This window comes from Danio rerio, chromosome 6, assembly GCF_052040795.2.
Source record: "Danio rerio strain M-AB ecotype USA chromosome 6, GRCz13ab, whole genome shotgun sequence".
NCBI classification, from domain to species: domain Eukaryota; kingdom Metazoa; phylum Chordata; class Actinopteri; order Cypriniformes; family Danionidae; genus Danio; species Danio rerio.
The window spans coordinates 14511892-14531385 of NC_141026.1; the positions used below are offsets into that span (position 1 = coordinate 14511892).

At 36.7% G+C, this 19494-nt stretch overlaps 1 protein-coding gene across 2 annotated transcripts in view; it reads left to right on the forward strand.

Moving 5' to 3' along the window:
- Positions 1–431: 431 nt before the first annotated feature.
- The window catches only part of asic4b (acid sensing ion channel subunit family member 4b), a 90313-nt gene continuing 71250 nt past the window's right edge, over positions 432–19494 (forward strand). The window contains exon 1 of one of the 2 annotated variants that reach the window (XR_015492655.1): positions 432–4859. Coding sequence is in view for 1 of the 2 variants with exons in the window: in NM_214786.1 (NP_999951.1) it covers positions 4272–4859 (588 nt within the window). In the remaining variant the exon portion in view is untranslated. 2 annotated transcript variants of the gene reach the window in all.

Here is a 19494-nt window from a genome sequence, read left to right on the forward strand (position 1 = left end):
GCCCCACACTCGTTACAATGTTCTCCGTCTTCATTAACACCACCATTAGTCTCACATAGTTACTCTTTAACACAACAACACAAACAACACTTCAGCAGCATTACGAATGGGGAGAGTGGAGCATACTATGGCGTGCAATTTGGGCTGACTCACAAATGCATACACAATCGAAGAAATTCCGATGTGGATAAAACACAGTCAGCATGATAGTTTTACATTTAGCTTTATACATTTAGAAGGTGCTTTTATCCAAATATTAAAGGAAATTAGAAGAATTCATCATTAGAAGAACTTAACAGATCTAGATTTATAATATGTGGAATTCAAACTTTGTGAATGGTGACTGTAAGGGCTATGGAACGGATCACTCGCTCCGGGGGTCTGATCAGAGCCCAGGAATTCAGTCAACAACTGTTCTTTTTTTCGAGGCTTTACTGTAGTATGTAATAGATAAATGATGACAAAGATAAATACAAAAAAATGAACGTACAAATGTCAAACATGATATTTGTCAGCACAATAACAAGCATTATCATCAAGATCACTGAGCATAAGTGAAACACTATAGCTCAATGAGTTAACATGTTAGCATTTGACTAAGCCATTTATCAAAATATTTATTCACACACTTGCCAGAAGTTTATAATACAAAGAAAAACAACCTTATAGGCAAAATAAACCTTAAATATAACCAATATACTAATACATCTCATGGTTGCTGTATAGATAACGAGCTTGTATTGTTAACAATCACATCAGATTTTACTGCTCACTATAATAGAATAATTACTTTCACTGCAAACATCAAAAGATTACGGCTTAATGTTAATATAGAGCATTATATAACTGAGCAAAACTCACTTTATAAGATGCACGCACTACGGGTGTAGTAACGAGCAAACAAAGAAAACAAAGCACAAAGGCAGAACATTTCATAGGTAAGATTTTGTTTTTTACGTTTTTGTATGTTCTGAACTTTTGTGCTAAACAGTAGCGTTATTGATGATAATGCAGTCACTTACTGCATTCACCATAAGTCAAAGTAGCTCCAACTCCCACTAAATACTCGGCTTATGCTAGTTTTGTTGAATAAAATCAGCAAACAATGCAAAATAAATATGACAACGAGATGCTGCAGTGCCAGAAACTTGTATTATTATCAGCTAGTGAACGAGTCGTTCATAACGGAGATTCATTCACAAACGAGTCGCTCCCTCCATCAGTATGAGAAGTGAAAGCTGGAGAGGAGGTGTTTCAGGACACAGATTAGATCAAATTTAACAGGGAGGGTGGATAGTACATTTCCATACACAGAAACACAAGCTTTTTGTCAGGAATGCGATCACTGATCCATCAATGTAGAAAAGTGATGTAAAATTTTAATTTTCGTAATTAAAAAAAATTGCATACTGACATCCAGGAAAACTCCCGATCATAGATATACTATATGTGTCTGTGTATATCTCTGGCTTTGGATGGCCACAGTCCTCCACTGTATCTTGGTCCCGCATTCATTTCAATGGAGCGCTACCCTGTTCCAAAATGGCGGCTCTATTGACGCATTCCTTCCAATAGACAACAACAGGGTAGGCGACATCTAATGTATATATCTATGGTCTCACTTTTAATAAAGTTTGCTGTGCAGCATTAAAATGGCGTCGCATCTTAAATCCTCAACAGGTCTTAAAGAGGCCACACATGAAAGCCTTTTTTTACAAGGACTTTTTTTTTGCGGACTTAAGACGCAAAAAGAAGTTTACAATGACGACGAGTTCAATGAAGAATGATTCCAGAAACAGGTAAAGCAAAAAGCAAAAGCTTAAATAAACAAGTTAATAACAAGGTGAGAAAGTGGTAACATCTAAAAACATGGTGAAAAGCAGGCGACCGCAAGGGATTGCTTTTGAAAAGCAGCTTTGTCGGTTGTATTTAGTGAAAGGTGGTGGGCAGGTCAATTGGGGCTTTTAAAAAACACTACTGGTTGTGTTTAGGGAAAGGGGTGGGTGGGGGGTTGGTCTGTCAGTCAGTCGATAGAAGAGCAGGCGCGAATGGCACTCATGAGAGAAATTTGAGATCTAAAAAAGCATACATACATAAAAAAACATATTTCCTGGGATATATTTTGCACTTTCGAGAAATGTATACAGGAGTATGTATCCCCGATGAGCCTTGTGTTGGGTGAATGAAGTACAAAAATTAAGTATTTATAATATAATAAAATATTCCTCAAGTAAAAATCTTTTTTTCTCAGTCCAGACAGAGTGCTGAAGTGATTTTAGTTATTTATGTTTTAAAGGCATTTGAGGATTTTTTCCTTCAGTTTTTTGTATTTTTTTTTCAACCGTGCAACAATAACATGTAAGAAGCCAGTTTTTAAATGAATGATTAAAATGCATTTCTAAAACAGTTAATAGGATCATTGGGTAAATATTCTTCTGACTATGTTCTCTTGTGAATGCAATTTTTAATCCGGTTCTTTCTATATTTCGTAGTTTTCAGAGTTTATCTCATACATGTACAGTATGTGCAAATTGTGCACTACCTGACAAAATACTTGTTGCCTATCCAAGTTTTAGGAACAAATAATAACTTGACTTCTAGTTGATCATTTAGCATCAGAAGTGGCTTGTATGAAAGGCAAAGATCTCTAGATTATGTTTATTTTAGCAAAATAAAATATGATCATGCCTTCATGTCTTTTTTTAAAATTATTTAAATAGGACAGTAAGTAAGGTCTGGCTTTGCTTCTATACATCTCTGCAATGACAATGAAAATAGATGATTTTAAAGTCATCTGAAATGACAAGGAAAGCATTCTTGCAGGACTCTTAGAGTTCATCAAAACTCTTGGATTTCATTTTCAATGCCTCCTACTTCATCTTACCCTAGTTATGCTCAATAATGTTCATGTCTGGTGACTAGGCTTTCCAATCCTGGAGCACAAATGTCCTAATACCTCAGGCTGTTAATGTTGCCATCCAGTCTGCAGATCTCTCGCATGCCCCCATATTGAATGTAACCCCAAACCATGACATTTCCTTCACCAAACTTGACAAATTTTTGTGAGAATCTTAAGTCCATTCGGTTGCCAATAGGTCTTCTGCAGTATTTGGGATGCAGTTCAACAGATAATTCATCTAACAAATCTACCTTCTGCCACTTTTCCAAATGATTAACCGGAAGTCAAGTTATTATTTGTTGTTCTTACAACTGGGGTCGATGACAAAACTTTTGTCAGGTAGTGCGTGTAATTCTTCTATTGATAATCAAATAATCAAATGTATGATATTGATGATGATCTACTGAAGCACAGTATACTCTTCTGAACACAGAAAGCAGGAATGACGTCAAATCACATTTATTTCTAAAGATTTTTTCACAACCCATGTCAAGACTGTGGTGACTTTAAACCATGAAGGACATTCCATATGCAAGGCATTGTCTCTTGGACTCCCCTACCCCACTTTGCCTACAACATACAGTGGCCACATTCACACCTCCTGAATAAAAGGAAAGCTAAAGATGAAGCAAAGAGAGTGTTGGTGATGGAGACAGTGAGTGACTGCTTTAAGTGGATGTTACAACCTGCTGCTGTAAGAGAAATAAAAGCTCTGGTGTGGGTTGGGACGCCTCTTCTCCACTGAAGAGGAAATAACCCCAGCCTTCTCCGCTCATGTAATATTAAATATCTCTCCTTCCACCTCTCTCTGTTCCCCTCCTCTTTCTTGTAGGGCATGTAGAGAGGGCAGCATTCATACTCCCTGTCTTTCATATCAGCTCTCTCTCTCTCCATTGCTCCCTCGCTCTCTTTCTCTGAGTGTACGGGCAGCAGCGACGTCAGCCGTCAGCGAGCAGCTGAGGAGAGCAGAGGAACTCTCATGTGTGTGTGTATGTGTGTGTGTGTGTGTGTCTCAGAGTCTCCAGCTCATGCCGCTACTCTCTCCGGAGTCTACTGTGGCTGTGGCACATCCTAGGGCACTGACACAGCGAATGAAGCACCTCCATCTGCGCTCCTAAAACGGCGGCAACAAACCAAGGAGAAAACAATGGATGGATGAGAAGAAGAGAGAGATGAGAATCTAAGGAAAAAAGTCTAAAGGTAGGAGAGACTCACTGGGAGTAGATGGAGAGAGCAGAAAAAGTTGAGCAATATTTGTAAATGATTAACAAGATTTGAGAAAGAAGATTTAGGAAAGGAGGAAAATCTCAGCCGAAGGAAGGATCAGAATACATTTGCAAAGGGCTCTTCACACGGAGCCCTGGCCAACCACATGCCCATCGAATTTGTTTGTAAAATCAAGTTCGCTGAGGGCGAAGAAGCCAAGGGGGCCTCGACAGAAGGAGGAGGAACCGGCATGCTAGATGAAGGCCTTCGGCGGCAAAAAGAAGGCATGGCTGACCTGGCATCCTTTGCAAGCTCCTCTTCGCTTCACGGTTTGGCTCGGGCACTAGGGACCTCGGAGCGCTTGGGTTTCAGACAGACTCTTTGGGGACTGGCACTGCTGGTCTCGCTTGGTCTCTTCCTGTACCAGGCGACATGGAGTGCGGCGACTTATCTGGAGCGTCCCCACCTCGCAGCTCTAAGGGAAGAAACCCGCCGAGAGCTCACCTTTCCGGCCATCACGCTCTGTAACGTCAACAGATTCCGCTTCTCTGCCCTCACAGATGCAGACATCTACCACTTGGCTAACCTCACCGGCCTTCCGCCCAAGAGCCGTAAAGGACACCGGCCAAGCGAGCTCCAGTACCCACCCCCAAACATGCTAGACATTTTCCAGAGGACTGGCCACCAGCTGGAAGACATGCTGAAGAGCTGCAACTTCAGCGGGCAGAACTGCTCAAGCGAAGACTTCAGCGTGGTGAGTAGCGCAGGCTATGATTGGCTTCCAGGCGCAAGAAAGATATGATTGTTAGGGGCTCTTTTTGTTTGGTGACTGTGGGCAAAGTGTTGTACAATGCCTCCCTCAGCCGTTTCCTTTATTAGAGACAGATAACAGCTAAATAATGTGTGTGGAAAAAGGAAATTAAGCCCCATCCATCTGTGTCTAACCTCCATGCTGGGGCAACAGACAGTCGAACTGCTCAGTTCGAGATCTCTTTTTTTCTCTCCTCTCTCTTACATCATAGCCTGTCCCATTTGATGCTGAGTTATTTTGGCCAGTGAATGGATGAAAAATTCAGGAGAGGGACAAGCGACATGATTCCTGCATTAGCCCAATCAGCCTTGAGGAGACGCATTCAACTCTCCAAAGAAAGTTCCCTTCCTTACGTTGACGTTTCCTTTGCCTGTCACTATAGTGTAACTCCCTGTTTTTGCTGTTGTTGTTGTTTTTTCAGTAAGTAATTTCCTCTTAGAGCTATCAGTCTAAACAGGAATAGATAAGAGAGATCTTCCAGGATTTAGACTTCTCTTTTCAAGGATATCAGCTCTCGCTGTTGTTCAAACCCTCTTTGTGTAACTCCTCTCTTTTTACTATTGGTTTCTAATGCAGAGATTTGAAATATAATTATTTTATGGCATTCATCATGCAGTGAAGGCTTGGGCAGGTGATTAACTATATTATCCTGCTCACTGATTTGTTTGCCAAGTGTGTACACATTTTCTCAGTGCCCTCATAACCTGAGAATTACCAGAATTCCCATCGGTCTTTTTTTAGCATATAGTAATGTGCATTCAAATTGCTGCAGTTTTGAGCATATTGCTGACAGTCTCTTTGTCAGTGATTGACATCATAACTCACCCTTAGGAAAGTAATTTCCCATGTGCGCTTTGGAGAGCTACAGTCATGATCAACTCTTCAGATCTCTAGCATTTCAAATTAGACCACCTTTAGAAAAACCCTCAGAAACCGTTATCTAAAAGTGAATATTCCTGTTTGTAAAATATTATCAGAGGAACAATGAGAAAAAATCATTCTGGGTAAGAATTTACAATATATTCATGTCACAACAAGTAAAGTCATAACTGCATAATTATTTTGCAGATTATTATAACACTGCAAAAAATACTTTTGTTATAATTAAATTAAAAAATTTTTGTCTTGTTTCTAGACCAAATATCTAAAAATTAAAAATCAGGAAGCATTTTCTAACTCATCCTCTTGTTTTCAGAAATAATATACAAAATTTTAAGTCAGTTTTTTTTAAAACAAGCAAAATAATCTGCCATTGGGAAAAGCAAAATAATCTTGTTTTTCCTTTTGACATGTGATTATTTTTCTTACACCATTGGCAAATTAATTTGCTTGTTTTAAGGAAAAACTCACTTCATTTTTAAAAACAAGACAGTGTGTTTTGCTTGTTTAGAAAATGCTTCTTGATTTCAGAATTTGTAGAGATTTAGACTACAACCAAAATAAAAATAAAAAATCTAAGTTAGAAAAGCATTTTTTGCAGATGTACTTTAGTAATTACAATTAATTATGCACAGTTACATGCAACTAACTCTAAACCTAACCTGCATTTTAACCCTAACTTACAATAAGTACAGAACATAGTTTATATCTCTGAGAAGTTTAACGAACAGTTACTTGTTACTGTACAAATGACCGATTAAAATAAAGTGTAACCAGATTATTAACTGATTAACTAACTTTAGTAACACTTTAATTTAAGATGACATATAAAGTTTCACATATTCCATGTGCTTACCATAGTAATTACAATGAATTATGCATAACTACATGTAACTAACCCACATTTTAACTACATAATTAATATAATTATTATTACGTAGTAATTAAGTGAATAATTACACTGTAACTGTCACCATAAAATAAAGTTTAACCCTAAATTTTGACCTGTTTTGATAAATAATGCATTAATTTACACTACGGTAGCACATTATTTGACTAATTCTTAACCTAAGAACTTTTATCAAGTGCAGTTTTTATGTACACGTTAAGTACTGTAAAATAAAGTGCAACCCTTAATATATACATATAGTACTGTTCATATTTACACTTTTAGCTAACAGCATTTTAAAGATTATTTAATGATTATTAATATGTTACTTAGGCTATAATTTGCTGATTCATTAATCAATATTCAGTGGTTTTGTTTTTCATATTTTTTTCATACGTTAACTCATGATTTAAACATACATTAAGCCATGCGAATGCATCTATTTTGTAAAGTGTTACAGATATTGGCCATCTAATTACAATTTAAGGTAAAAGTCAAATTGTCAACCAATCACTGTTCTTTTGTGTGACCCTGGACCTCAAAATGAGCACGGGTGTATTTGTAGCAATAGCCAAAATAAGTCAAATGATGAGTCAAAATAACTGATTTTTCAGAATTTTTAAGTAAAGATCATCTTCCATGAAGACATTTTGTACATTTAAATCTTAAATCAAAACTTAAAGTAATTTGATTAATATTTATTGGGTTTTCAGATCATGTATTAATCACAATTATGAAAAAATGACTGGTTTTGTTGTCCCATGTCCCATTTGAATTTATTTGGATTGATTTGTTCATATTGCAACCGGAAAAATCGAATGGTTGACAGATTTGTTTCATTGTTTTAAGGCTATGAAGTCACTATCAATAGGTGCTAACTCTTGAATCATCCTTATTAGCCTTCTTTGTAGCAGTTGTGGTTTCCTGTTATTTCAGCAGGTAGTGTAGCAGTACAGAAACACATTTAATACAGTACCTGTGAGGTTAACACATCATCGTTTTGACATAAAGCCCTTGTTATGCTCTGACACTGCAGCAGGAAGTTAGATTTTGAGGTTGTCTGATACAGTAATGCACCTGCAGACATCTCAGCACAGAGCTGAAGCACAGCTCCTGAATTTTATCCCATTCACATTTACAATGTGCTCTATCAAAATGTGCTCTTTAAAATAAGTGATTTAAATGGAGGATGGTACCCCTGTCCAACTGCACGTTAAACATCTAATTAGCCAATCATATGGCAGCAACTCAGTGCATCTAGGCATGTAGACATGGTCAATATAATCTGCTGCAGTTCAAACTGAACATCAGAATGGGGATAGGAAGGTGATTTAAGTGACTTTAAACGTGGCATGATTGTTGGTGACAGACAGGTTGGTCCTAGTATTTCAGAAACTTCTGATCTACTGGGATTTTCACACACAACCATCTCTATGGTTTACAGAGAATGGTCTGACAACAAGAAAACATCCCGTGACCAACAGTTCTGTGGGCACAAATGCCTTGTTAATGCCAGAGGTCAGAGGAGAATGGCCAGACTGGTTCCAGCTGATAGAAAGGCAACAGTAACTCAACAGAGGTATGCAGAAGAGAATCCCTGAAAGCACAACATGTCGAACTATGAGGCGGATAAGCTACAGCAGCAGAAGACCACAGTAGAAATTGGACAATAGAAGATTGGAGAAAGTTTGCTTGGTCTGATGAGTCTCGAATTCTGCTGCAACATTCGGATGGTAGAGTCAGATTTTGGTGTCAACAACATGAAGGATGATCTTGTGCTGAAAAAACTGTGCCAATTTAAACTGTTAAGATCCAAATTTTAAAGAAATATGTGAGATGTACTCTCACACAAAGCCAAACACTATGTAATTCTAAATTACTCTGTCCGTTCTCTTTTCAGAGATCATAATGGCCCTTTTTACGGCTATTATACAACAACTGTGCCTGTCTTGTTGTCTATCTCATAGAACAAGAGCCTTTAAAATCATTCTTCTGTTTCAGCCCTAAACATAGGCTGCTACTTAAGCTTAAGGACTACAAGCTGTGTGTACTTTTGGTTGAGACCCTCACCAAGCGATAAATGAATGTAATCAATCCTTCTAGAGTCAACATGCTGTAAAGCACATCCCTTAGTTGTTAGAATCAATGAATGGTAACTGTTAACAACAACTGTTTTGAATTAGGGACATTCAATGACATTAATGCATGTTATAATTGTTTTACTTGATTCTGTTAAAAAAAAGCATTGTATTAAGGTTGAAGCAATATTAGTAATATTACTTTGTGAAAAATATACTTTAAAAAAAATCCTTAATACTAAAAAATACCTTAGAAAATTACTAGCATTTTTAAAAATGTTTCTACTCTAAATTTACCTGAGTAAGAAATTGCTAGTATTTTAGACATTAATTCATCATTTTCTTTCGGCTTAGTCCCTTTATTAATCCGGGCTCGCCACATCGGAATAACCACCAACTTATCCAGCATGTTTTTACACAGCAGATGCCCTTCCAGCCGCAACCCATCTCAGGAAAACATCCACACACACTCATCCACATTCATGCACTACGAACAATTTAGCTGTACCACATGTCTTTGGACTGTGGGGGAAACCGGAGCACCCGGAGGAAACCCACGCAAACCCAGGGAGAACATGCAAACTCCACACAGAAATGTCAACTGACCGAGCCGAGGCTTGAACCAGCGACCTTCTTGCTGTGAGGCGACAGCACTACCTACTGCACCACTATTTTAGACATATTATTATTATTATTATTATTATTATTATTGGGTAGACAAACAAAAGTAGTAGCCAATTTTTAAGGAGAAATTTGTGGACAACTTCAAGCAATTAAGCAATCATTACATACATGTCTATTCCCCATTTAAGTTTCTTTTAAACAAGTGAGGTTGATTTATACTCATTTCTAGCGGATCACATGCTTATGATTGACCACGGCTGGTCCTGCCAATTCCATACCACACTTATCTTCACCTTGAAGAATCCCCCATTCCACCTATACTTCTCCTTTTCTGGATAGGACGGCACAGCAGTCCAGTGGTCAGTACTGTTGCCTGGTTCAAGTCCTTCCTAGGCCAGTCAACGTTTCTGTGTGGAGTTTACATGTTCTCACTGTGCTCTCATGGGTTTCCCAAGTTTTCCTCACACCATCCAATGACATGCGACTTAATTTAACTGACTAATCCAAATTGGCACCATTGATGTGCTCCTAGTCCAGAATAGTTGCCAGTTCATTCCACTGTGGCGACCTCTGAAATTGAGACTAAGCTGAATGAAAATGAATGAATAAGGGGATAGTGCATGCAAAATTAAAATATACTTACCATTTACAAACCTTGAGAAAGAAAAAGAATGAATTGTATTCAAGGTTTTCCCATTTTTGAACTGTCATCATTGACATAAAATGACATAAAAACAAAGACTTAATAAATTAATAGTTTACCGGTACCGACCAGTCTCTGTTACTTTCCCATCTTTTTAAAATCATTTAAAGGGTACCTATAGTAAAAAAATCTACTTTTTAAGCTGTTTGGACAGACATGTGTGTAAGTATAGTGTATAGACCATTATATTAGGGTGATATAAACACACCCAGTGCTTTTTTTTTTAATTTAACAACATAAAAACGGTCGACCAATTGGAGCGGTTTTCAAAGCAACCGCAACTTGACATAGGAGTGCGGTCCCCCCGCCCACCAATATTAATTGACAGGCACGCGTCACCTAATCCTTAGTTTGTCATTTGACGTCCGCCATATTTAGCGCGAGTCAAAGCGATATCACTAAAGGAACATCCTTGCTCTATTTTTAGATGTAAGGCTCATTGGACTCAACACAAGATCATTATTCTCCACATTATCGCTCTAATAGGAATTATTGGTTGTACCTTTAGGTAGGTTTGCAAACGATTACTTTTCATTGCGTCTACCTTAAACTTTAGCCGTTTGCATTTCTCACGTTCACAGAAGCTCCATGTGATCTTAACTAGGTGCAGCTGGAAAGTGCAAGCAGGTTACATCATGTGCGTATCTCTCCATTTGTAAATAAAATAACAAACTTGCCTGCAGGTCGCACACCAGAAGCTCCGCTCTGCGTGGCGCGACGCTGACACAGTGCCATGCATTATGGAATTCTGGGTGTGGGTTTCTGTCGGGGTGCACGTGGCGGTGCTTCATGTCGGCGGCTGGGCCCCGCGGTCAGCCGCTGACTTGAGGCGCTGTTGTGTGTGCCCTGATGGAAACCTGTTCTAAAATGCGTAGTGCGACGATAAGGGACACTTCATGTTTCTGCTGCACCACAGAGAGTGTCTGGTGTGCCGTGTCGTTGCTTCGAACGGCGCATCCGGTGCCTCAGTCAAAGTCAATTCAGTGTGCGTGGTTATTAGTCTCGGTACAAGCTCGGCACTTGAAACTAGCACACAGTTCGCTGTAAAACTATACAAAAATACAAATGATTGTGTACTCTCTGCTTGGTCTGTGTCCGAGTCGTACATGTACGGCTGAATGCTGATCCTTTCACTCCTGCTCCTTCTCTCAGTGTGCCTATCTGTTGCGAACACATCTTGGACATCTTGGCTCCGCCCCCTTGTTGCGTTGGGCGGGAAGCAAAAACTAATTTTCATGTGAAGCAACACACCCCTATCATGACACTTTTTAACACATTATAATAAAAAAAATCTAAACTGTGTTTTAAACTGAACCTAAACTGGCACACTAAGAAGAACCATAATACTTATATTAAATCATAAAAAAAAATCAATTTGGCTTCAATTATCAGGTGAACTTGTCATTTTGATTACAAAAAGTTTGGATTGCTCAATAAATATGACATTCTTTAGTCATTCTTCATAATATATGAATAAAACTGAAAATTTGATATATAGTGCACCTCTATTTTGTTTTCATCTCAACGAGAGAGAAGAAAATTCATAATTTCCCCATTTGTATACAGATTTCATTCTGACGCGCTCAACAATAATTAGATGCCCAATAATGATATGATATTATTCATCCAGTGGTGAAAATGCATTAGATGTGAACCAGTTTGCCTATACCGTGTCACTCAGAAAACAATCGCCATTTGCATTTCCATTCCATCTCCATTCAAATCAGACTGGTTGAAGTGTTTTAAGCAGGCAGTGGTTCAGGTGCGAAGGTTGCACCATCCTGGTTGTCAGAGATAAATGCAATTACTATTTTTGGCATACAAGAAAGTCAGCAGTAATCATTTCTGTAAATAATGACCACGCTACGACCTTGGGGAAGAAGAATAAACAAGCCCAGTGGAGGTCAATGGATCAGTTCTTCCTTTCCGTCCATCCTTTAGCTCCATAATGATTTTGCATGCTTGATTTTCCACGATAGAGTGGCATAGATTAGTGAAACTCACATGAAACATTCATCAGAGCTCCCTGTTTCTGAGTTGCCAATGGATAGGTCCTTTCTGCCACTCACATACTGTAGATACACACATTACACATAGATTTATAGCAATATTCCCATGCATTCTGCAAAAGTATTAATTTCCTTAGGCCTAGTCTCTATTTCTGAGGTCACAACGGCAGAATGAACCACCAAGTATTAAGGCATATGTTTTACCCAGCGGATGCCCTTCCAGCTGCAACCCATTGTTGGGAAACAACCATAAACACACATTTCACACACACATACAGACACACCAGCCTGATCTCACGAGAAAACGTAAATATTTTACGTTTTGTCAGTTTAGTGGCTAAATTTGTACGAGTTCAGTCATACGAAGTTGTAAGATTTTAAAATTTATTGTGCTCACCTGTGCCTTGTTTGGATTCTTTTTAAGCCATGTTTTAATTTCTTCATTCATTCATTGATTTTCTTTTCGGCTTAGTCCCTTTATAAATCTGGGGTTGCCACAGTGAAATGAACCGCCAATTTATCCAGCAAGTTTTTGTGCAGCAGATGCCCTTCCAGCCGCAACCCATCTCTGGGAAAAAATATATGTTCCAGGGCAAAATACTAAAATGTACTTTGTCTAATTATTGTATTTAAATATTATATTGGACATTTTACTTTGCTCATTTATAATTCTAATGGACTACTTCATCCTCTCAACACATTTCCGAAGAAGAAACTGTACACTGCATATATACGCGTTTTAGAATTAAAATGATCCACGTTCACACTAGTGTTTCACCTAGCATTTCTAAAAATATTTCCGTCCATACTACATCTCTGAAAACGCATATCATGGGACCATACACACACTCTGGAATGCACTGCAGTATATGCACTTGTCTGAGCACAATATCATGTTTCATATCATTCCATATCGATAATTATTGAATATTTTTTCAATACATTTAGGATTATGACAATTATTTTACTCTTTATAATAAAATAAACATAGTGTTAAAGAGACTCTTGATAAATAAAATGGTATAAAGTGTGTGCATGGGTAAAGGTAGGTCAACATCTGTAAGTTGTGAATAATAATGATACAGTTAATCTCAAACGCTCTAACCAAACCCAATTATGATAAACAAATCTGAGCTTTGAAGTAAAGGAACCAGCCTTCATCATTCAAATACATATTGCAACATTACAAATTGTAAAGTTCAATGACTGCATTACCCCATGCAAAAAAAACTTTCAGACGGGGAGCTAGACTAGTGGCTGGGATGCACAACAAAAGAAACCAAAAAGCCAGTCTGGTGACATCCTTACATCCTTTTTTTATTTACAATCTTCTCACTGCTGCCATACGGCATTGATTTTCAAGTGTTGTTATTCTGACTTAAAGTGACAAGCGTTAATGTCATTTTCTATGGCGTCTTTCTTATTTTTATCGATATTGACAATGGTGTTTGGTCAATAAATACTGATATCGATTTTATCGCCCAGCCCAACGCTTAACCACATCTCACTATAGTTGTTAAATGTGATTTTTAATTTAATCAATTTCTCAGCAAACGTGTTTTGGCTGACCGCAAAGATAGGTAAATAAATTCAATTATTGTAACCACGTGCACTGATTCTTCACATTTGACTGATTTCTTGCCTTTTATTTCCTATATTGTATAAACTTATTGTATGTTATACTTTAATAACAGCCATTATTGATTATTAAAACTGATATTCAGCAAAAGAGACAAGAGGCGTAGTGTTACAATAAATCAATTACAGCACAAAAACTGTATTTATATTGACAGCACCATTTATCTCGCTGTATATGTACTCACTGCTATGTATATATTTACTGTAAAACATACAGTAATTTTCACAATGTAACTTTAACATACAGGGACATACTGCATAACTTTCCTACAGTCAAACACAGTTCATGTTACATTTCAATGCTGTGTAATTTACAAAAATTATTAACAATGCAGTTGTTATACCTTACAAAATATACTTTTTTTCCATCTTATGTACATTAAATGACAATAAAACATTTGTTAACCCAAATTTGTATTTAGCCAGACAATTTTACTAATGATTGAGTTAAATGTTCACCCAGTATCTGTGATCTTTCACTTCAGTATTATTTTTCATGAGTATTTTTCAACATCCCTGGTTGCTTCACACCAGACTGTAACCCGTCTCTTTGTTTGTCTTTCTCCATTTGTTTCTTTTTCTCCATAAATATATTACTCTATATCTAATACAGTTTTAATAAAAACAGAAAAACATCAAAATCTCCCAGCAGCACAGATGTCAGCTGTATAGTCTCAGACTGTGGATGACTAATGTGTGCGCGGTGGGTGATGTTAACAAACTCTTCAGCTTTCCCAGAGTTTTTACAGTTCAGTTAGTTCAAACATTAGACATCAAACTGAGATAATATTGCATCTTCTTCATTTGCCCACACAAGAAACAGATTTCGCCTAAATTACTTTGTTTTCTTTCCTTTTTTAAATCTCAGAAACAGGTTTTACATGTAGTAATTGAGGGCTTCTGGATAAAGTCTAGGGATTGGGAGCAATTTCTTACATTTAACGTCACAAAAGCAGCATTTACTTTTTTTAATATGGTGTTGGATTATTGATATTTGACTTTATTGCATTAATTTATTACAGTCATTAAAATAAATTAATTTAATCATAACACAAAGTGTCACTTTAATTCATCTATTTGCTTATGTAGCTCCAAATTAATTATGAATTTAAATGAATGTAGCATATTGTAAATATAACATATCAGCACTGAGCTCATTTAAGTCTTTATTTTGTGTTGTAAACATGACATGTGCAAAGCTACCACTTCTTGCTATTCATGTATTGCATTAGAAAGTCGTGTATTATTACAAATTCTACGTTTACTAAGCATTTTAGATATTAATAATCTTTTAAAGCTCTCGCCTTGAGGCTGAAATTGAATTCTGACTTAATAAAGTATCTCATTCTAGCATTTGATGCGTAGGATGCATTTAGCCTAGAAGCCTCTGAAGGAGGTCTAACAAGGACACAGCCTCACAATAATTCAGGAGTCGTTTAATTATTTACTCAAACAATTTGTTCAAAACAGTGATTCATTCAGACACACCACTGCTGTGTGTAGCTGTTCTGCTATGGCTTTGTTTGGACCTATTTTGGATGGCAGAGAAATAAAAATGTTACAAAGCATTAACGTCTTGGTCATTTAAGCAATACTCACACAATCCTGTTGCTTGTACTAACTTCACAGATCTTCAGTGATCGCAGATGCTGGAAGCTTAAATGTGGCATTTCCAAATTAGTAACAATTAATAAGCAACAGCAGATTGTCAATATGGCATAGGCACTTAGTAAGGTTTTTGGGTAGTATCTTACAACCCCAAATCAGAAAAAGTTGTGACAATATGGAAAATGCAAATAAAAAAGAAAGTAGCGATTTGGTCAACTCAATTTAATTTGTAAATATACTGTGCATCCTTTCCCAAGAAAGTTGGAACAGAAGCAAAAAAAGAAGATTTGAAACAGGTGATGTCAACAGGTGATTGTAATTATGTTTTGGTACAAAAGCAGCATCCAAGAAAGGTCTAGTCCTTTAGGAGCAAAGATGGGCAGAGGATCGCCAGTTTGCCAACATACATACATGAGAAAATTATTGAAATGTTTAAAAACAATTTTTCTCAATGAAATAAAGGAAGACATTTGGATATTTCATCTTCAATGATGCATAACATAATAAAAGGAGTCAAGGAATCTGGAGAAATTTCAGTGATTAAAGGACAAGGGCGCAAGCTGAACAACCGTGACCTCCGATCCTTCAGGTGGCACTGCATCAAGAATTATAGTTAATCTATAAGCAATATCATCACATGGGCTCAGGACTACTTTGCAAACCTTTGTCAAGTACCACGATACATAGAGTCACATCCACAAAAGCCAGTTAAAACTGTACAGTGCCAAAAGGAAGCCCTATGTTAACAGTGTTCAGACGCTCTGTTGACTTCTCTGGGATCTGAGGCATCTGGTATTGACCATTACATAGTGGAAACGAATGCTGTGGTCAGATGAATCAGTATTTTAGGTATTGGATGAAATGAATGCCAAGTCCAAAAGCCCCATTCATTCATATTTAAACATGTCCATTTCATCATGTTTTATTTTTTATCATGTATTTATAAGTAAGCACTGTTAATTATCTCTAGTATACACAAAATACACGTTTTTTAACCAGTCATCATCAGAGTGATGGTAAGTTTTTTTTGAAGAGGTCATGAATTAAACTAAACTTTTCTTGATCTTTTGGCACAATAGAGGTCACATTGCTATAAAAACATCCTGTAAATTTCGTAGCTTAAACCTTTGTTGTTACTCTAAAACAGCTTTTATTTAGGCAGTCTGCCAAAATAACAGGAAATGGAATGTTCTAATCTACAGTATGATGTAATAGGGTGGTTTAGCCCCATCCTCACAGAAGATCAGTAATTTCACTTCAATGAGTGTTCATTCAGCCTTGTTAATTTTTAGAACTGTTAGCCAATCAAAGCAGTTGGCGTTTACTTTTGAATCTACCGTCTCTGATGCCCATTTAAACAGTGTTCTGATGAAAAGCAACAAAAAATAAAATTTTGACAAAATTTTTTTTTTTTTTTATGTAATATACAGTGTGGGATTATAAAGGAGCTGTTGGAATTGAACCAGAATCCAAACAAGACATAAAAATAAAACATCTGAAAATAAAATCTGAAAAATCAGTTAAGTGTAACAACAATGGAATGACACAAAGAGAAAGTACTTAACTACTGAAATGTATTTAATACTTTATATAAAAGGCTTTGTTTAATGATGGCAGCTTAAAGACGTCTCTCATATGGAGAATGAAGTCACATGCATTGCTCAAGTGTGAGTTTTTCCACGGACTGACCAACTGACCCAGCAGGAGCTCGCACCAGCGACCTTCCTGCTGTGAGGCGATCGTGCTACCCTTTGCAACACTGTGACACCACCCTATAGTTATATTTACAATATAATATTTATACACCCAATATTATACATATTAGGATGACAGTTAAGGTTATAATGTAAAATCAAATGAAAAATAAAAGAATACCAAGAAAATGAGAATTTCATTCATTGCTCTTTACTGAACACTACAGAAATAAAGGTGCTCGAGCTGTCACTGGGGTGGTACCAGCCTGATCTCACGAGAAAACGTAAGTATTTTACGTTTTGCCAGTTTAGTGGCTAATTCGTATGAATTCGTACGAGTTCAGTCGTACGAAACGGTATGATTTTAAAAAGGAGGCGTGGCACCTGACCCCACCCCTAACCCCAACCGTCATTGGGGGATAAGCAAATCGTACTAAATTGTACGAATTAGATCGTAGGAATTCATACGAATTAGCCACTAAATGAAAAAGTGACGAATTGCCGTGAGATTGTGTTGGTGGTACCTTTTCAAAAGGTACAAATTTGTACCTAAAAGCTCCTCGAAGTGTACATATTAATATCTAAATGTACAAAAGTGTTCCTCTTAAAATTTGTAGGTACTAATATATACTTTTGAGGTACCAATATAAACCATTTATGTGTACCACCCCAGTGACAGCTCGCATACATTTATTTCAGAGAGTGTAGTAGTAGCCTTGATGAATACTTAATTTGTACAGGGAATAAAATGTGTAATGAGATTTGATTAATTAAATACATATTTGTATGTATGTGTTATTCCTAATAGGCTAAATTGTTGAATTAATTTGCACCTTTTTATTTGATTTATTCTATCGGTTGTACTTTCTGTTCTACTACTACTGTTTGTTGACATTGAAAGTGTTCTGAATTAAAAGATTAAGGGGTCATTTTGGGATTTGTATCACTGAACTCACAGTGGCCTTTTCTCAGAGTTTCTCAGACCCTTGCAAAATTATGTACAGATAACAATATGATGCAGCAAACTTAGTTCAAAATGTTAACACAAAAAAAAATAAGTTTGTTAGTAGTTCTGATCTTTGCTGATCCACTGATCAACTGTGGTATCAAACAAAAACAAAAAAGTGTTTGTGTTTCTTGAAATCAATTTAGCCTTTTCTGCTTTTGTATTCAAGTTAGAATTCCTGTGAATCTCTGTTGTTTTCAGACTGCTAAATGCAGTTTTGTTTGCTGTTTGATGCCATAACAAAAACTTCTGACTGAAGATGTTTTCTACATATCTTTAGGGCTTGTTTTTACATTAAAAAGTCTCTTGTTTTGCATTAATAATTCAGCTTAGTAATGTGTGTACTCTGCTTTTATTGTATTTTTAAATGTACCTTTGTGCATAAATTTACAAGAGACTGCATTTGAAAGAGGCATAACTCATGACATTTTTATGTTGTATTTTACAGATAAACACATTTGTTTAGAGTACAGTGTGTGTGCATAATTTAAGACAGAAAGTGAGTTGAAACAGCAAGCTTTCAGGTGCTTTTTTCCCACTCAACGCATGGTACATAATCTACATAAAGTGAACAGCATAAATGAGTACACCTCTTATATTTTAAATATTTTAATAGGACGCTATACAATAATATATTTGTGCATATACATTAGATTAGTCAGTACTGATACCAAATCTGGAGCTAATCTAATAAAATAACTTACAATAATGGTCCAAAAACTAGTACACCGAAATTTATGTTATAAAAAAAATTAAATACAAATTTTAAAAAAGATAAAAAATCAAGAGGTTGAAATTTTTATTTAAAAATAAAATATTGGAAAATTTAGCTTGAATTTAACTGTACTATCTTTCAATTTCTAAATATATTTGGTGACTAAAATATTATTTTGAGAAATATATCTGTTTAGTAAATCTGTTTTGTTTAAATGCACCAAAATACATTTCCTATATTCACTGAGAAATGGATAAAAATATTCATTTTCAAAATGGGGTGTGCTCAATTATGCTGAGCACTTTATTGTTTACAATCGATTTGTTTTGGGACAACATGAAAGAATTAAGTTAACTTATAAGTTTTTGCAAATTTAAGTTGGGGCGGCACGGTTTCTTGGTGGTTAACACTGTCGTCTCACAGCAAGAAGGTCACTATTGAGTTCTGGCTGGGCCAATAGGCATTTCTGTGTGGAGTTTGCATGTTCTCCCTGTGTTTGCATGGGTTTCCTCTGGGTGCTCCCGCTGCTCCGGTTTCCCCCACAGTACAAAGACACGCACTATAGGTGAATTGAATTAGTCAATTTGAATGTTATCATTAGATTAAATGGGTTATCAGTGGTTATCAGCTGATAGATATGGGCCATTAGAGGCCTACCTTCTACTGGTAGGCACAGAAGGCTGTTATCATCCATCCACATGGTTAATCAGCTATAGATTACATATGACTGTGGCC